The sequence below is a fragment of the Vanacampus margaritifer genome, chromosome 14 (assembly GCF_051991255.1).
Source record: "Vanacampus margaritifer isolate UIUO_Vmar chromosome 14, RoL_Vmar_1.0, whole genome shotgun sequence".
NCBI classification, from domain to species: Eukaryota; Metazoa; Chordata; class Actinopteri; order Syngnathiformes; family Syngnathidae; genus Vanacampus; species Vanacampus margaritifer.
Genome location: NC_135445.1, coordinates 2865244 through 2882288, shown reverse-complemented (window position 1 = coordinate 2882288; position 17045 = coordinate 2865244). Strand labels below are relative to the sequence as shown.

Here is a 17045-nt window from a genome sequence, read left to right as displayed (position 1 = left end):
AAAAAACTTCTTAAAAATTGTTTGTCGATATCCCCCAAAAAAGCACTTTACTTAATAAAAACATAACTAGGTCCGAACTATGGATTTTTTTAGGCCCATGCCAATATTTGGCAGAATAAAACTCCGATAACTGATTAGTTAACAGATAAATTTAAATAATACATGATGAATAAAATTGCTGATTTTTTGTCCTTTAACGCTTTCAACAACAAAAATTTACATTTTGTCCTTTATTATTCGTTTCATTTTACAACAGGGAGAAAAATATGGTCAGACTTATTTTCTGTTTTTTGGTAGGGTTGGGTGTGGATGTTTGCACGCCATTATCTTTTTATTGCATTAAAACCCCCAAATTGGCTGTTTTTTGCCGATTTTTTAAAAGCGGGTCCTACTAATAACACAATCAAACATAATGCAAAGTAGTAAAGAGTTTGTGCATCATGTTTCATTTATTGTGGCTCTTTCTGGTGTGCACAGCTTGGCCACTAGGTGTCAGTATAATAAAGTCACGCAGACACAATTGAAGACGAGATTCACAACTACTGTAAGTGACTCAGTACAGCTCCTTTCTCAGTTGAGATGGATCACTTCAACTATACTGCTTTTTATCTTATTATTTGTCAGGGCCATTATTATTTTTTTTTCCAGTGAATAATTTTGTATACAATATTTTCTAACCTTTATCTTTTTAGAGTGCAGCATTGTATTAAAGTTAAATATCTGCATTTTAAAGTAGCAGAGAAGTAGTCTTGAGTGGCATAATTGCAACATTATGTTCCAAAGACAGCAACTGGTGCCTATCAGCGCGTCCATGATGGCGTCCCACAAAGCTCTCCGTGTTGCCGCAATTTAGGCCTAAACCCTGGAGGAGACATCGTTTAATGGGCTTGCGAGTGTTTTGCTTCTGGCCGCGGACGGCCGGGCCCCGCTGGAGGGTCCTCGCGGCTTTGGCGGCGAGAAGCCGACTTGGCAATGGAGCCAATTTCCACTTTGTTGCCTCTCCAACGCGGTCAATTCCATCAGGCCGTCTCTGCTGGGGCAGCTGATAGAAATGAGCCCTAAATCCTGCGGCGGGGGCCAGCTTATTCCCTTATCTTCTAATGGCTCCGATAAAGGATTGGGGTTGAGGGACGGGTTGGGCGTTTGGACGGAATATCCGCAGTTGGACCCAATGGCAAATACCACATTTAATCTCAGGAACAACGGAAACAAGGCGGGTATTACAGACGCTCCGCTAAGACCCGTATGAATGACATATTTATGACGGGGGGGGTTACTATCTAAAAATAAGAAATGAATCACGTTCCCATGGACTGGAACTCCGCCACCGGGAACGATGATCGGCCATGGATGCCGTCCAGTGTCTATCATTTTCTGGTGGAACTCACCCGGGGCTGTGTAGAAGCCGGGGTCCTCCTCGGAGAGAGGCAGTAAATAGACTTCGCCCTCCTTCCACAGCAGGGGGTCAAGCCGACCCCTGGAGAACTCGCCCAGCCAGCCGTCCTGATCTGGACCCAAGAAGACATTTGGAAAGGTTACAGTGGGATGTGGAAACGGAGTGAAGAATGTCAAAAAGTATCAAACAACGGCCTAAGGGATGCTGGATTATTAGGTCACAACAAAAAGAGCATGCGGTTAAAATTTTATTGCAATTGGAGAAAATCTCGAATGGCCGCTTCAAACCAAAATGGTGGACTTCGGGCGTAGAGGTGGCAAATCCAGGTCCAGAAAGTAAAAACCATGCCAGAGCGTGGCTTTAGCTTCAGGTGCTAGCTAGCTAGCAGTTTTGGTCCAAACCGCCAGGTCGAAATGTTATTCAAATGAGGGGGTGGTCCTAAGTCTTGGGTTGGACTTGTCGAGCAACTCAAGGCGGCGAGACTTCCTTCTTCGCCGAGCCGCTTACTCGACCAATGAAAGGCAGTTTGCAACGACGGAGTCCAACCCAAGACATGATTAGGACCACCCCCTCATTTGAATAACATTTCATCCTGGCAGTATGGACCAAAACTGCCAAAATTTAAAATAAATAAATGACTAAAAGTGGAAAATAAAAACGGATCTAAAACATATAATTCCAAAATTAAATACAAATCTATTTATTTATTTATTTATGTATATATATATATATATATATACATATATATGTATATATATATATATATATATATATATATATATATATATATATACACATATATATGTATATATATATATATATATATATATATATATATATATATATATATATATATATATATATATATATACATATATATATATATATATATATATATATATATACATATATATATATATATATATATATATATATATACATATATATGTATATATATATATATATATATATATACATATATACATGTATATATATATATATATACATATATACATGTATATATATATATATATATATATATACATATATATATATATATATATATATATACATATATATGTATATATATATATATATATATATACATATATATGTATATATATATATATATATATATACATATATATGTATATATATATATATATATATATATACATATATATGTATATATATATATATATATATACATATATATGTATATATATATATATATATATATACATATATATGTATATATATATATATATATATATACATATATATGTATATATATATATATATATATATACATATATATGTATATATATATATATATATATATACATATATATATATATATATATATATATATATATATATATATATATATATATATACATAAATAAATAAATAAATAGATTTGTATTTAATTTTGGAATTATATTATTATTATATTATTTATTTATTGTTGTTTTTATTTCCATATATATAATTTTTTTGGGATTAAATTTTTTACATATATTTCTTTATAGCCATTTTTATTTTCACTTTTAGTCATTTGTTAATTTTTTTAAATGTATTTTTAATTTTAGCAGTTTTGGTCCTCCATAGCCAAACATACCAAAAGTCGATGGAAAAACCTGCCGCCCTTCCCCCCGAATAGTTTACCTTCCATGAAATCCGAAGTGATGTTGACGCCCACGTAGCGACCGGACGAAGTGCATGCCAGCGAGTGACCGAAGCAGAAACACGGCTGGCAGCCGGCCGGGTTGATTTCTTGCATGTTGAAGAAGCCTGGCTTGCATCTGCACACACACACACGCACAGTTACTGAAAATCACATTTGTCGGCAGTTCTGCAGCTTTTTTTTTTTTTCTTTCTTTTTACCAAGGCCAAGTTGGTGTGTTTTGAGTCCAAATGGAGCGCAGCTGCAAGGAATCGCGACCAACAGGGAGTAAACTGTAGCTGTCCATGTGTGAGGGACAAGGCAAACTGAGCCAGGCATGTGAGGTCAGGCAGAATATTGCGGTCCACTGTTCATGTCATGTCACTGATTTTCAAGTCCTTTTAAATAGGTTTATACTGTCCGAATTGTGAGTCAGTCTAGACTTTTCTCCCTTTTTTTGTCAAATTACTGACATTTTTGGCAATTTTAACGACATACGGTAATTTTCTGCTATTCTTTTTCAGTTTATAGGACATTTTATGGCTACTTTTGGAATTTTTTTCTACCTTTTTTGCTATCAATATTCTGACATTTTTGGCAATTTTGTGGATATTTTATGGTAATTTTTATTGGATTTCTTCTTTTGTTTTTTTAACATTTTATGGATAACTTTTTGAACAATTTTCAGACTTTTTGTTGTTGCAATTCTGTGTATATTGTCGGGATTTGGGGCATTTTTATTGTTACTTTTTCATAAAAAAAAAATTCTGCCTTTTGAAAAGATAAAATTTCTGACTTTTTTGGGGTAATTTTGTGGACATTTTATGGAAATTTTTAGGATTTCTTCTTTTGTTTTAACACTTTATGGATAACCTTTTCAACATTTATCCCCACTGCGTTTTCTTAAACAAATTTTCAGACTTTTTAAAGGCATTTTTTTTGTAAATTTCATGGTAATTTTGAGGATATCTCCTTTTATTTTTGGACATTTTATAGTTACTTTTCCAACGTTTTCTTGTCTGCCTAAAAAAAAAATAAAATAAAAAAAATCTATTTTCTGACTTTTTGGGGCAATTACCAAAGACAAGTTTTAAAACTTTTTCATTTAACTTTCATCTCTCTTTTAAAATTTTGGACTCCGACATTTCTTGGCAATTTAATTATTTATAAAAAAAAAAAAAAATCTAAATCCTTAATTTATTTGAATAATATTTTATCTAAAAAATAAAAATAAATTGGTTAAAAATATCAACGTCTACCCAATTTTTAGAGATCCCCAGGGAGTCACAGGAGAGGCACTAAAGAGCCCCCAGGTTGCAGACCCCTGGCTGCATTTTTATAGTTAGAATAAGCAACATGATTGGCAAATCAATCATGTTTCTCATGATTTTTGGTGAAATCAAATAATCTTTTACTGCTGATTACCAAAGAACGGATAAGGCCATAAGAAAACCTTTTTTTCCTGGTGAAAGAAGAAAGTCTGGTGCTCATATTGCCACAGAACCCTATTCTGCAGGTTTGCAATAAATGAGTTGATGACAGGTTGACCGCGCAGCCTCACCTGCCGCATCCCCCCCCCTCGGCGTTGGCCTTGCAGCGACAGGCACCGTCCAGCGGCGAGCAGTCGCCCACGCTGCCGCCAGGGACGCACTCGCACGGCCTGCGGATACAGAGTTGACAAAAGCGGCGAGTCAGGCGGCCCAAAAGGCGGAAGAAGGCGGAAAAGAAAAGAAAAAAAAAGCGCTTGACGGCCTTTTGCGATTGATTGCTTTTGTTTGGAACAGCAAATCTAATTTTAATGAGAGGCGCTATTGCAAATAATTTAATTATCTGCCAGCAAAAGCGTCTCCCCTTGTTTCTGCTCCAGTGGACTGAATAATTCACACCGTTGCTCAGCCGCCTGATTTTTCAGCATCTATGATGGAAGGCTGTGTGTGTGTGTGTGTGTGTGTGTGTGTGTGTGTGTGTGTTGTGTGCAGTCAGGACGTCTGCATTCTCACCGCGTTTCACTAAATCTAATCTGTGTAATAAATGGCCATAAGGTAAGCGAAGCTGTGATGCATCGACGTCCTCCTATCTCATTTCAACGTGCATGTCCCACGTAGGATTTGAGGAAAGAAAGCGCCAAATAAACAATAAATAACGCACAATACCCAAATGTAATCCCTCTTTGTACTGATTTGATTTGAAGTAGGAAGAAAGACGTTCCTTGTAGCACCTGTGCTATTTATCGTTGTGTGCGTAGCGCTAATTTGCTAGAAAACTTTTTGGCTAAATGTAGCTGTCGGCAACCAGGGCTGGATTGGCCATCTGTCATACGGGGCAGATGCCCGGTGGGCCGGAATCTTTTGAGGTCGATGTAATGCTTTTTAATTATTGTTTTCCTCCATTTTTGGCCCACAATTTAGGGGGACTAGTCCATTAAACTAAACCAACATGAGTCCATATCAGTGGCAGAACTATGTGTAAGGCAAAAAGATCGGGATTTGGGCTGTGCCGGCTGGTGGGCTTAACTCAAAAGTCCAGGCCCTTTTTTGTGCTAGTCCAACCCTGACTACAACAAGAAAACCTAATTAGAATGTAGAGGTGTACCTAATGTTGTGGCCTCTTGGGCCCGTAATCAACAATAGGAGCATTAACATTCCGCCGAGCAGGTGGAGGGGGTCAGACAGCGCCACCATGTATACACCTTGAATATAAACAACCTAAAACATGGCCTGGCATGCAAGATGCAGTGAAGTCAATTTGGAAGTCGGCCATTTTGGTTTGACACAGAGAAAACAAGGCAGCGAAGATTATTTTACTCACCATAAAACAACTTCTAAAATGTGCTACTTTTGAAAATTCTTTTATTTAGCAGCATGAAATTTGGTAGATATGTCGATCATTAGTAGACGCACAAAAAAGTCTCAAGCAGCCACTTCCATTAAGACTCAGGAAGCCAGCCATTTTGGAGTTTGACACCTATGCGCTAGCATAAAAAACAACAACATAAAAAACGTATAAATACGTCTTTGGGACACTTTAAACATTTAAAATGTAAACATGTTTATACGTTTTTGGAAAGCAAATGAGTTAACAATCCCTCAAAAAGGATCCAAGAAAAAAGACATGGCGCTCAAATTTGATAAAAAATATATTTTTTGTTAATTTCATGGGCAGGGCAGTTGTCGAAGGAGGATCTTTTTTTTTTTTCTCCAGCGTCTCAATCTCTCCTGTGAAGTTTAGCTGATGGATGTGGTCGCCATGGCAACAAGCAGGTTTGGTCGGAGGTCATCTACGCGTGCACTCGTACGTGCACTACGAAGCGCTCGCAACTGCAGCACAGCGGGTGGGTGGGTGCTGAGTCGGTGAGGCCGTGAGGGGGGAAAAAACGATGGGAGGCTGTTTTAAAACATTTTTTTTTGGGGGGGGGTTGTCTAAGTGCGACACAGTCATCCGCAGCGTCAGGATTTGCAGCTAAAAATATGCTAATGTGATCCCCCAACTAATGCTCTTATGCAAACGTGCTGCAGGTGATAATGTTGTTGTGTGTACTGTTTGGTTCTCCTTAATGTAAAACACAAACACGAGGCTTATTTAGGAATCGTCAACAAACAAAAATTGTAATCCCGACTCGATTTCTGGAGAAGTGGGGGAAAATGCCTTGACACAAGGTCAGAGCCGGTTTCCCTCTGAAACATGTCAGAAGTCAATCGCTCCATTTAAAAATAAATAAATAAATACATAAATCTCTCTCTCTCTCTCTCTCTATATATAAATTTTATATCTGTTCTAAATTTTTCTCATAGTCTTTTTAATTTTTAATTTTAAACTGCATTTTTTTTCCATTGACACAGTAATTTCATAATAATTCATAAAATTCAGTTACAATTAAAAATATGTACTGTAAAAAAATTAGTGTGATATTGATTTGTTTTAAGTCATTTTTCTGCCACTAGATGGCATCATTGAATTTGTACGACGTTGGTGACAGCTCAGAGCTATCTAATCTTTAACATGAAGTAGAAAGTAAGCAGAAATTCTGCACATTTTAAAAATGGTAAAATACAACTTGGCCCCGGTCTCCAAAAATATATGCATTCATATTACATTTATTACTGCTAAATTCTGACGTGGATGTGTCTGCTGCGTTGCGACTGGAATTCCCCCAGTACAGACATTCCAAGTAAGGGGCGGTCATTAATTGTGCATTTAAAAAATGAGTGGCGTTAAAGGAAATAAACTGAAAAAGTAACGCAATCATTTTGACACCCCTATTATATATATATATATATATATGTGTGTGTGTGTGTGCGTGCATTGCGTTGCTGCTCACCTGCAGCCACCGGGGCCGAGCGAGTGGAATCCCGGGCGACATGTGTCACACTTGTCCCCCGTCACGCCTGGGCCGCCGCATGCGCATCGTCCCTCGCTGTCACACTGCAGACTCGCCGAGCCTGCCGGGCCGAGGCCGAGGCCGGTTACGGCAGGAAGACATAAAAAGAGAGAAAATGGCGAGCCGGAAGGGTTACGGTTATGAGCGATCAATGCGTGCTTAATCAATTCCGGGAATAACAGAACACCTGCTATTGGATTTGTGTTAGGGAAAGAGGCGGCCGGGCGAGCGGGAAATTATGTGAACACGCCACCCGCTCGGGTTAATGGAGAGAAAAGAGCGACTGGGGCATTGCGGCCGGCAGCGGCTTGCTCGGCGGATGGAGTCTGTTATCGCGGGTGATCGATAGGCGGGACCATCGCCTCGCATCGTTGAGGAATTAGGTCGCAAAATTGGCATCCTCTGCCGGTAGAAAGCCTTCCATTGATGGGACATTAATAATAATAATAATAAAGAAAAAACCCTTCCATTCAATAAAGCAAGGGTTGGGGTTTGAAATGTTAATGTTTCAAATGTAGTTATGTTATGTTTTCTAAATATGGTTTCAAGTTTGGGTTAAATTCTCAAATGAAGGTTTCAAAAAAGGGTTATGGTTTGAAACAAGATTTTGAAGCGAGGTTAAGTGTTTCAAATTTGTCAATTTCAGACAATTGTTAAGATTTCAAGTTAGGGTTTCAAGCTTGCCTTACTGTTTCAAATGAGAGTTTCAAAACAATGGGTAGGGTTTCAAGCCGGTGTGTCTAGGCCAGGGTTTCAAATCTTGGTTTGAGTTAACAAAACAAGGGTTAGAGTTAGGGCCCGACCGATTAATTGGACGCCGAGTATAATCGGCCGATTATTTTCCCCATAACGTTATCATCGAAGGAACACTGAGTTGGGTCAAGATTTCTAATTTGGGTTAAAAACTAGGGTTATGTCTTCAAATGATGCTTTCAAACAAGCGTTAGGGTTTCAAAGCAGGAGCACAAAATAGGGTTTCAAACAAGTGTTAGGGTTTCAAGACCGGGATATGGTTTCAAGATTAGGTTTCACACATGATTTTGTGATATTTTTTTTTAAACAATTTATCGCGGAACTTTGCTAGGTGAAATTATGAGGTTTGGTTGATCGTTGTGGTGTTTAAATCTGCAACGACTTTTCTCTCCTTTTTTTTTTTTAAATAAAATGTTTTCAGTCAACTTCAAGTGAGACGGAAAATTCACCGTCGGTGTTGCAGTCGCAAGGCAGGCAGGGCTGGTCGGGCGACGCCCTGTAGTGGTTCTCCCGGCACCGCTCGCAGTGAGCGCCGTCCGTGTTGCCGCGGCACTCCAGACAGCGCCCCCCGCTGCCCGTGCTGCGGTACTGCTCCAGGTCGAAGGCGCAACGGTCCGAGCGGCCGCTGCAGTTGCACCCTGAAGGAGGTCAGGAAAAAAAACAAACAGAAGTAAGCAGCCGGGTGAGGGGATATGTGCGGTGATACGCGGCGCTCTGGGATTGGATGATCATTTCCAAGCCGGCTGCTAATCTCATTTCACACGGGCCTAATGAGGAGCCGGTCGGCCGTCGGGGGGGAAGTTGAGATAGCGTAATTTGTAATTTGTGTTGATACAAGAGCAAATTAGTCAGCTGATAAGGCCGCATCGTTGCTGCGAGCTGCAAATCCCTCTCTAGTTTTTGCCCAGCCACCCTGAGGGGGGATTTAGGTGAAATTGCCCGTTTTATTATGAATACAGCTTTCTCGCTTTCTCTCTGTTGTGCTCGTGTTTGCCATATGCTAAGCCCCCCCCCCCTCCAACTATGAGGCAGCTTGCCTAGTTTGAAAGATAAATTGCAATGTTTTGCAAAAATTCGCAGCGGGTAATGCAGGACAACGACGGGGTCAATAAAAAAGTTGTCGTTTTTTTTTATGGACTTACACTGCAAAAAGGCTGGGAATTTTTTTTTGAAAAAAATATTGTTAATTAAAAAAATAATAATTATCTGCCAAGAGAACAAGAAAATTGTACTGAAATTTACCTGTAAGATTTTGAAAAATAAGAAAATAATACTAGGCCCATATCAACCACAGCGGTCTTGAAAATAGTATTTTTTAGACTAAAAAGAAGTAATGTTGATTTTTTTCAAGCTGTAATAAACGGTACTAGAATTTTTTTTTACGCTTGGATAACTTAGCCTGAGTGTCAAACAGGGAGGTAACAGCTTTCCTTTTTATTGTCTTTAGTATGACACAGCCAGGGATTGAACCCACAACCTCCAAGTCTGAGGGTAGGCACCACTTGACCACTGAGCTGATACTGGAACAAGGAAGAATGAGCTCAGTAAATATAACGAAACAAACCACTTAAATGTACAGTCCAAAGTTTTCATTCAGGTTCATGAATTAAAGCTTATAGCAAAGGTTAGGGTCTCAAGTTACGGTTTCATGGGCTGAGAAAGAGTTTCAAATTTTGGTTTTAAACAAGGTTTAGTGTTTCGATGGTGAGTTAGAATTTCAAATTAGGGTTTGGAGACAGTTTAGGGTTCTAGCAGGGGTTAAGTTTTCAAGCATAGGTTAGGGTGAAAAGCCAGAACTTCTATTCATGGTTGTAAGTCTGGGTTAGAATTTCAAATTATGTTTTTTGACGGGATTTTTAGGTTTTTAAACTTGGGTTAGTGCTTCAAGACTGGTTTAGCGTTACACATGAGAGTGTCAAATTCTTAATTAAAGGTTAGAGGTTTTTAATTACGGTTCGAAGCTTGGAATAAGGTTTGAAGCCAGAGTTGAAGTTTCGCATGAGGGTGTCAAATTAGGGTTTGGAACCTGGTTTAGAACTCCAAATGAAGGTTTCAAGGTTTGGGTTTGAAACGTGTTCAAGATTGAAATTAGGGATTGAAGTTGAGGTTTCACATAATAGGTTTTGAGCTCTTTAAGTGCTTGCCCTCTGGTGGCGTAAAAACAGTTTAAGTGCACAGCAACAGCATAAATGCAAACGTCTCCACAAGCCGCACACTCCCCGCAGCCTGGTGTGTGCGTGGAGGCGTGGCGGTATATACTTACTGCAGCGGCCGTATTGTCATTGCACTTTAAGAGGTGCTAACGTCTCCTCGGAGGCTCTTAGTGCAGCACATCAGAGTCCCGTTGGCCGCTTCTGAGCACTCTTTAATTTGCATAACGCGACCCTGCAGGAGGTATGCGTTGCCCCCGTATGGCTCCTCTGGGTTTGGTCTGGTGGGCATTAGCCTAGTTGAGAGAGTGCCGTTCGTTTTTTAAGTGGCCCCTTGACATGCATGGCGTTTGGCCGATTAGTAGCTATGCAAAAATGTTTTAACTCAACTGCAGATGGGATGAGGCGTCATATACCGGGATTTTTTTTTTCTTATTAGGAGTTGTTACAATTTTGAATTAATTGCCACATTTATACATTGATAACTAACTAACTAAATCATCCATTGAAACAAGTTAATGTAACTAACTAACTAACTAACTAACTAACTAACTAACTAACTAACTAACTAACTAACTAACTAACTAACTAACAGATTGAAGCAAATTCATATGGCCAGTGAAACTAACTAACTAACTAACTAACTAACTAAATCAACCATCGAAACAAGTTAATGTAACTAACTAACAGATTGAAGCAAATTCATTTGACCAGTGAAACTAACTAACTAACTAACTAACTAAATCAACCATCGAAACAAGTTAATGTAACTAACTAACTAACTAACTAACTAACTAACTAACAGATTGAAGCAAATTCATTTGACCAGTGAAACTAACTAACTAACTAACTAACTAACTAACTAACCACCATGTTTCCTCATTGGGGAAATTTGGCCAAATGTCCACCATTCCATTTTTACTATATGGAATGAGCTCAACTTAATGTTGCGGAATTAAAAGATATGACTCTTGAGTTTCTTATTATTTCTGCTGCTGATTAGCAGAAAACAAACAAAGCCCTCTGTAGCGGAAGATCATTATGGTGGCTAACACACAATTACAAAGACTAGTGGACCAAAAACTCTGAACCAACATTATTTTTACACACATGACAAGACTTCACATTCTGTGTCTTTTCTTTGATAGATTTATTTATTATTAGACAGCACTGATTAATTCACTCTTTCATTTAAAGCGCCTGCTGCTTGGAATTAAGAGTAAGAGTAATTAAAAACAAGCGCACTGCAAAATCGACTTCAATTGGTGGGGGACTTGTAGGCTTTATGTTTTTATTCTCCCCAAAGCGAGCCAATTCCGAGTCCTCCCTGACAGCCTTCCGTCAAAGTATGATGAGCCAAGACTGATAAACACTCCAATTCACACACGCTGCCGATGCTCCTGGCAAACAGATGTGCAAAGCTACTTCAAATGTACGCCTCAACACAAAAAACACAGATGCCGCTTCAAAGGTACAGTGTGTTCCAGAATTCCCGCATATTTATAGAATGTACGACAGCGGCCTTTATTTATTTATTTCTCAATTCAAGTCATCCTCTTAAGCTGGGCACACGCTGTACGGTTTTAGAAGCGATATTTTTAAATCACGACTCAACGGTACATGTAAAAAAAAAAGTCTAACTAATTTTAAGCGAAACATTACTGACTAACTACCTAACTAAAGCAAATAAATTAACAAATAACGGAACTAACATTTTTGCAGCAATCGGTTCTGTAGCTAGCATGAACTCTTGCTACCTACCTAACATTTTGCAGAAATTAGTCTAACTAACTAACTAACTAACATGTTTATGTAGTTTTGCAAAGCATTTCTAACTTTGCAAATTATTTCTAACTAACTAACTAACTAACTAACATGTTTTATGTAGTCTTGCAAAGCATTTATTATTTATTTATTATTATTTTGGAGAATATTTTTAAAAAATTTAAAATAGTTTTGCCACATCGAGCGTTGGCTTATAAAGTCAACTCACGCAAGCACTCGTTAGCCGATTCCCCGGTGGCCCGCGCCCAAGGTCTGTCCTGGTAGAAGGGCTGACATCTCTGGCAGTCGTCTCCAGCCGTGTGATGGTGGCAGGCGCAGATCAGGTGTCCGTCTCCGTTTCTATCATGCTCCGCCCACAAGCACTCGCTGGCGTGGCCATTGCACTTGCATCTGTGGACGACAGGTGCGTTAATGTGGTATGTCCTTTCACTAGCTAACCAACCGGTTGACCATCCAAACGAACAACAAAACAAATATTTACATTAGTAACTTATGTTAGTTACTTAAGACAGTAGGTTAGCACTACTTAAATAATTGGTCATTTGATTTGGTTGTTGATTAACCAACTAAAAAAAGGGATGCACATGAATAAATACTGGAAGTACTGACTGACTAAACAAAGCTACCAAACAACTAACCAACCGTCCAAATGATCAAAAGATTTACCAACACCATACTTAACCATCTTGGAAACCAACAACTACTACTTTAAGTAACAGTCAACCAACAAAACAGCTAACCACTTACAACTAACAAGCACACAAACAACCTACTGTGACTTAATACGTGCCTGACAGAGTAAACAAACATTTTGCAGAAAACGGTTCTGTAGTATTTTCAAAGTCTAGCTAACTAGCTAACTAACTAACTAACTAACTAACTTTTTGGCGAAAAAAAAAAAAAAAAAAACGAACAAAAAAATTATAATCAAGCAACAAACCAACTTACCACAAAAAAACAGCCAAAGCCAACCAACTAAATCACTACCTGACGAGCTCAACTAGCCAACCAGCCAAGTAGACAACAACCTGACCCTAAAATCCTCCAACAAACAAACAAGTGTCAAAATGTGATTGTGTTGTGTTGTGTTGGCCGTTTTGCACGTGCAGAGCTGTCATCTGAGTCCTCCCGGAGGTGTCCACCATTTCGTGGCGGCGTCAGCAGATTCTGTCAAGCGACCGGTCTCGTCAATGACTGATGCCTCGCGTCATATCAAGTTTGCCCGAGGCTTCACTTATTGGTGCTGTCACTCAAACAATGGCGGTAGACTGAATTTCAAAGTGCCAGCAATACACATCAAATGTCAACCTCAAGGCCGTTTTGCTTGTAATTCTTGTATTGTCCGTGCAACATGCGTGCTTTTATTAAAATGTCACGGTGCCTGCCCGGCCACTCGCCGGTTATGAGGGTGTCGCGAAAGCGGCATGTGTCGCCTGACTAACACGTTGTCATGCGGGTCTCCTCCCTCAGGTGTCGAGACGTTGCCGGGCGATCTGTCACGGCAGCGCTGCTGAGCCTGAGCAGCCGTGACAGGTGTCAGATCAATTTGAGACTCCGGCTGAAGGGTTCGTCGCAAATACTTAACAGCTCTACCTGCGCCGGGCGAGGTGCCGCTTGCTACTCTTTCCTCAGAGAGAGTGGTAAACAACTGCAGTCTTAAGTCTCACTACATACAATGTTTCCCCCCACAAACCAAAAGTATGCTGGGCCCAGAAGAAGTCAGTCAGTCACTAGCCAAAATAGTAGCAGCTAGCATAAGCATGTCAGTGTCTGAAATGTGGAGACTTAGCATGACATGCTGTGATGTTTTGAGCTTTTGTTACTTAGCTAGCTAGCTAACTAACTACAGCAGTAAGTCAATAAATGCCAACAGTATCTCAAATGTGGAGACGTAATGTTTTGCGCTTTTATTACTTTGTTTGCTAGTAACTACATCAGCTAGCTTAAGTCATTAAATGTCAACAGTGTCTCAAATGTGGAGACTTAGCATGACGTAATGTTTTGAGCTTTTGTTACTTAGCTAGCTAGCTAACTAACTACAGCAGTAAGTCAATAAATGCCAACAGTATCTCAAATGTGGAGACGTAATGTTTTGCGCTTTTATTACTTTGTTTGCTAGTAACTACATCAGCTAGCTTAAGTCATTAAATGTCAACAGTGTCTCAAATGTGGAGACTTAGCATGACGTAATGTTTTGAGCTTTTGTTACTTAGCTAGCTAGCTAACTAACTACAGCAGTAAGTCAATAAATGCCAACAGTATCTCAAATGTGGAGACGTAATGTTTTGCGCTTTTATTACTTTGTTTGCTAGTAACTACATCAGCTAGCTTAAGTCAATAAATGTCAACAGTGTCTCAAATGTGGAGACTTAGCATGACGTAATGTTTTGAGCTTTTGTTACTTAGCTAGCTAGCTAACTAACTACAGCAGTAAGTCAATAAATGCCAACAGTATCTCAAATGTGGAGACGTAATGTTTTGCGCTTTTATTACTTTGTTTGCTAGTAACTACATCAGCTAGCTTAAGTCAATAAATGTCAACAGTGTCTCAAATGTGGAGACTTAGCATGACGTAATGTTTTGAGCTTTTGTTACTTAGCTAGCTAGCTAACTAACTACAGCAGTAAGTCAATAAATGCCAACAGTATCTCAAATGTGGAGACGTAATGTTTTGCGCTTTTATTACTTTGTTTGCTAGTAACTACATCAGCTAGCTTAAGTCAATAAATGTCAACAGTGTCTCAAATGTGGAGACTTAGCATGACGTAATGTTTTGAGCTTTTGTTACTTAGCTAGCTAGCTAACTAACTACAGCAGTAAGTCAATAAATGCCAACAGTATCTCAAATGTGGAGACATAATGTTTTGCGCTTTTATTACTTTGTTTGCTAGTAACTACATCAGCTAGCTTAAGTCAATAAATGTCAACAGTGTCTCAAATGTGGAGACTTAGCATGACGTAATGTTTTGAGCTTTTGTTACTTAGCTAGCTAGCTAACTAACTACAGCAGTAAGTCAATAAATGCCAACAGTATCTCAAATATGGAGACTTGGAATGACGTAATGTTTTGCGCTTTTATTACTTTGTTTGCTAGTAACTACATTAGCTAGCTTAAGTCAATAAATGTCAACAGTGTCTCAAATGTGGAGACTTAGCACGACACAATGTTTTGAGCTTTTGTTACTTAACTAACTAATTAACTAAATCAACCATTGAAACAAGTTCATGTAACTAACTAACTAACTAACCAACCACCATGTTTCCTCATTGGGGAAATTTTGCCAAATGTCCACCATTCTATTTTTATTGTATGGAATGAGCTCAACAAACTAACAACCCTGATGGCTACTTGTTCATTCATTTAACGATGACACATAGCACATTTTATGCCACCCAGTTGCACATTTTCAGGCGTCCGTTACCTGCCGCCCACGGAGAAATCAGAGATGGCGTAGAAGTACGAGCGCAGCACTTTGCCGTCCTTGAAGACCTCGTCGCCGAAGGTGTTGAGCCTGTCCAGCGAGACGAGCAGGTCGGTTGCTGTCACCCATTCCTGCAAACCCAAAATGGCAGCAGGGGAGAGAAAAAAAATGGACGCATCAGCACGATGACCTAAAACAGGGGCTGTCAACGTTTTTACGTCCACACAAGATTTTTTCCAAAACTGCCAATTAAATATACCATATGCATCATCTTTCTGTTATCTTTATTGGCAAAGTGTGTTAAAAAGACACTCTTTGCGACGAAGATAAACAGAATCTATATTTATTATAAGACACGGCACTTCAGAAATGTGCAAATTGCCAAACGTGTTGGTAATGCAGCTGCTTGGTTGCTGAACGACTTTTCCAACAACTCAACCCCAAAAAAAGATTCTAATGTGATGAGCAAGTTTATTTACTGCTACAAGACAGATAAAATGAGCAGAACTATTTCCACATGGTTTTACTATATTTATTATTTTACAAATTACATTTATTAATTGTTGGTTTGCTGCTTCAATCTCAAGGTTCACAATTTATAAAGTAACGGCCCTGTGTTCCAAATTGGAGAATCGCAAGCCCAGGTGTCAGGTTGTTATGCCCACATACTCGGTTATCTAGTATCTAGGTGTGCAGTTATGGCCAAATACCGAGGTGTCTGATTGTTATTGCAACAAACACAGGTGCCTGGTTGTTATGTCTACATACACAGGTGTGTGGTTGTTATGGCCGAATACCCAGGTGTCCGGTTGTTATGTCCAAAATACCCAGGTGTCCGGTTGTTATGTCAACATACTCAGGTGTCTGGCCGTTATGTACACACAATCAGGATTGTTTGATCTTATGTAAAGTGCACACATGACCTTGACAACACACCTACATTTCAAACCCTAACTGCAATTTGAAACCCTTATTTGACGCTTCAACCCTTTCTTGAAACCTTAACCCAGGCATCATACCTCAATTTTTAAAACTCTAAACATTGCTTTGAAATCCCAATATGAAAACCTAACCCAAGTGGGGGTTTTCTATATCTGTACCTCATATGCAAGCCTCAGTGGTGAGATAATTAGTGTTGGAAATCAAGTGAATGTCAAAGAGAGGGCTGAAGTAAAAGATTATAAGCGCACAAGTAAAAGAAGCGAGTGTGATAGCGCTTGTGAAAAGTTCCCCTCTTTGATATGATTTGTAGCGCTTCTGTTTAAGTCCGCCGCAAAGGTAAAGACGGGATGGAACGAGAAGAAAGTGCAGGCAGGATAACAAATACTGGAAGAGTAAACAAGAGGAAGCGGGAGACAGAAGTGAGGCGAGGTAAAAGAAAGGAGAGCGCTTGATGCCGGGAGTCGCTTAGAACAGTAAAATTGAAAGAATGGCCCGAGAGAAAGTTTGATTTCTGGCTGGTTTGTGACTTTGGCAGTCTTTGAAAAGTGGCACT

The 17045-nt window shown here is 39.1% G+C and overlaps 1 protein-coding gene across 4 annotated transcripts in view; it reads right to left on the bottom strand.

The window, feature by feature from the left end:
* Positions 1-17045, bottom strand: part of lamc3 (laminin, gamma 3) — an 87064-nt gene that overhangs the window by 44008 nt on the left and 26011 nt on the right. For 3 of the 4 annotated variants that reach the window (XM_077585881.1, XM_077585880.1, XM_077585883.1), the window contains 7 exons: positions 15551-15681; positions 12337-12518; positions 8643-8831; positions 7381-7501; positions 4624-4722; positions 3065-3201; positions 1389-1508 (listed from right to left, as the gene is read on the bottom strand). In XM_077585881.1, coding sequence (XP_077442007.1) covers positions 1389-1508; positions 3065-3201; positions 4624-4722; positions 7381-7501; positions 8643-8831; positions 12337-12518; positions 15551-15681 — 979 coding nt within the window. The remainder of the gene's footprint in view (positions 1-1388; positions 1509-3064; positions 3202-4623; positions 4723-7380; positions 7502-8642; positions 8832-12336; positions 12519-15550; positions 15682-17045) is intronic. The other variant, XM_077585882.1, reaches the window with a different exon arrangement.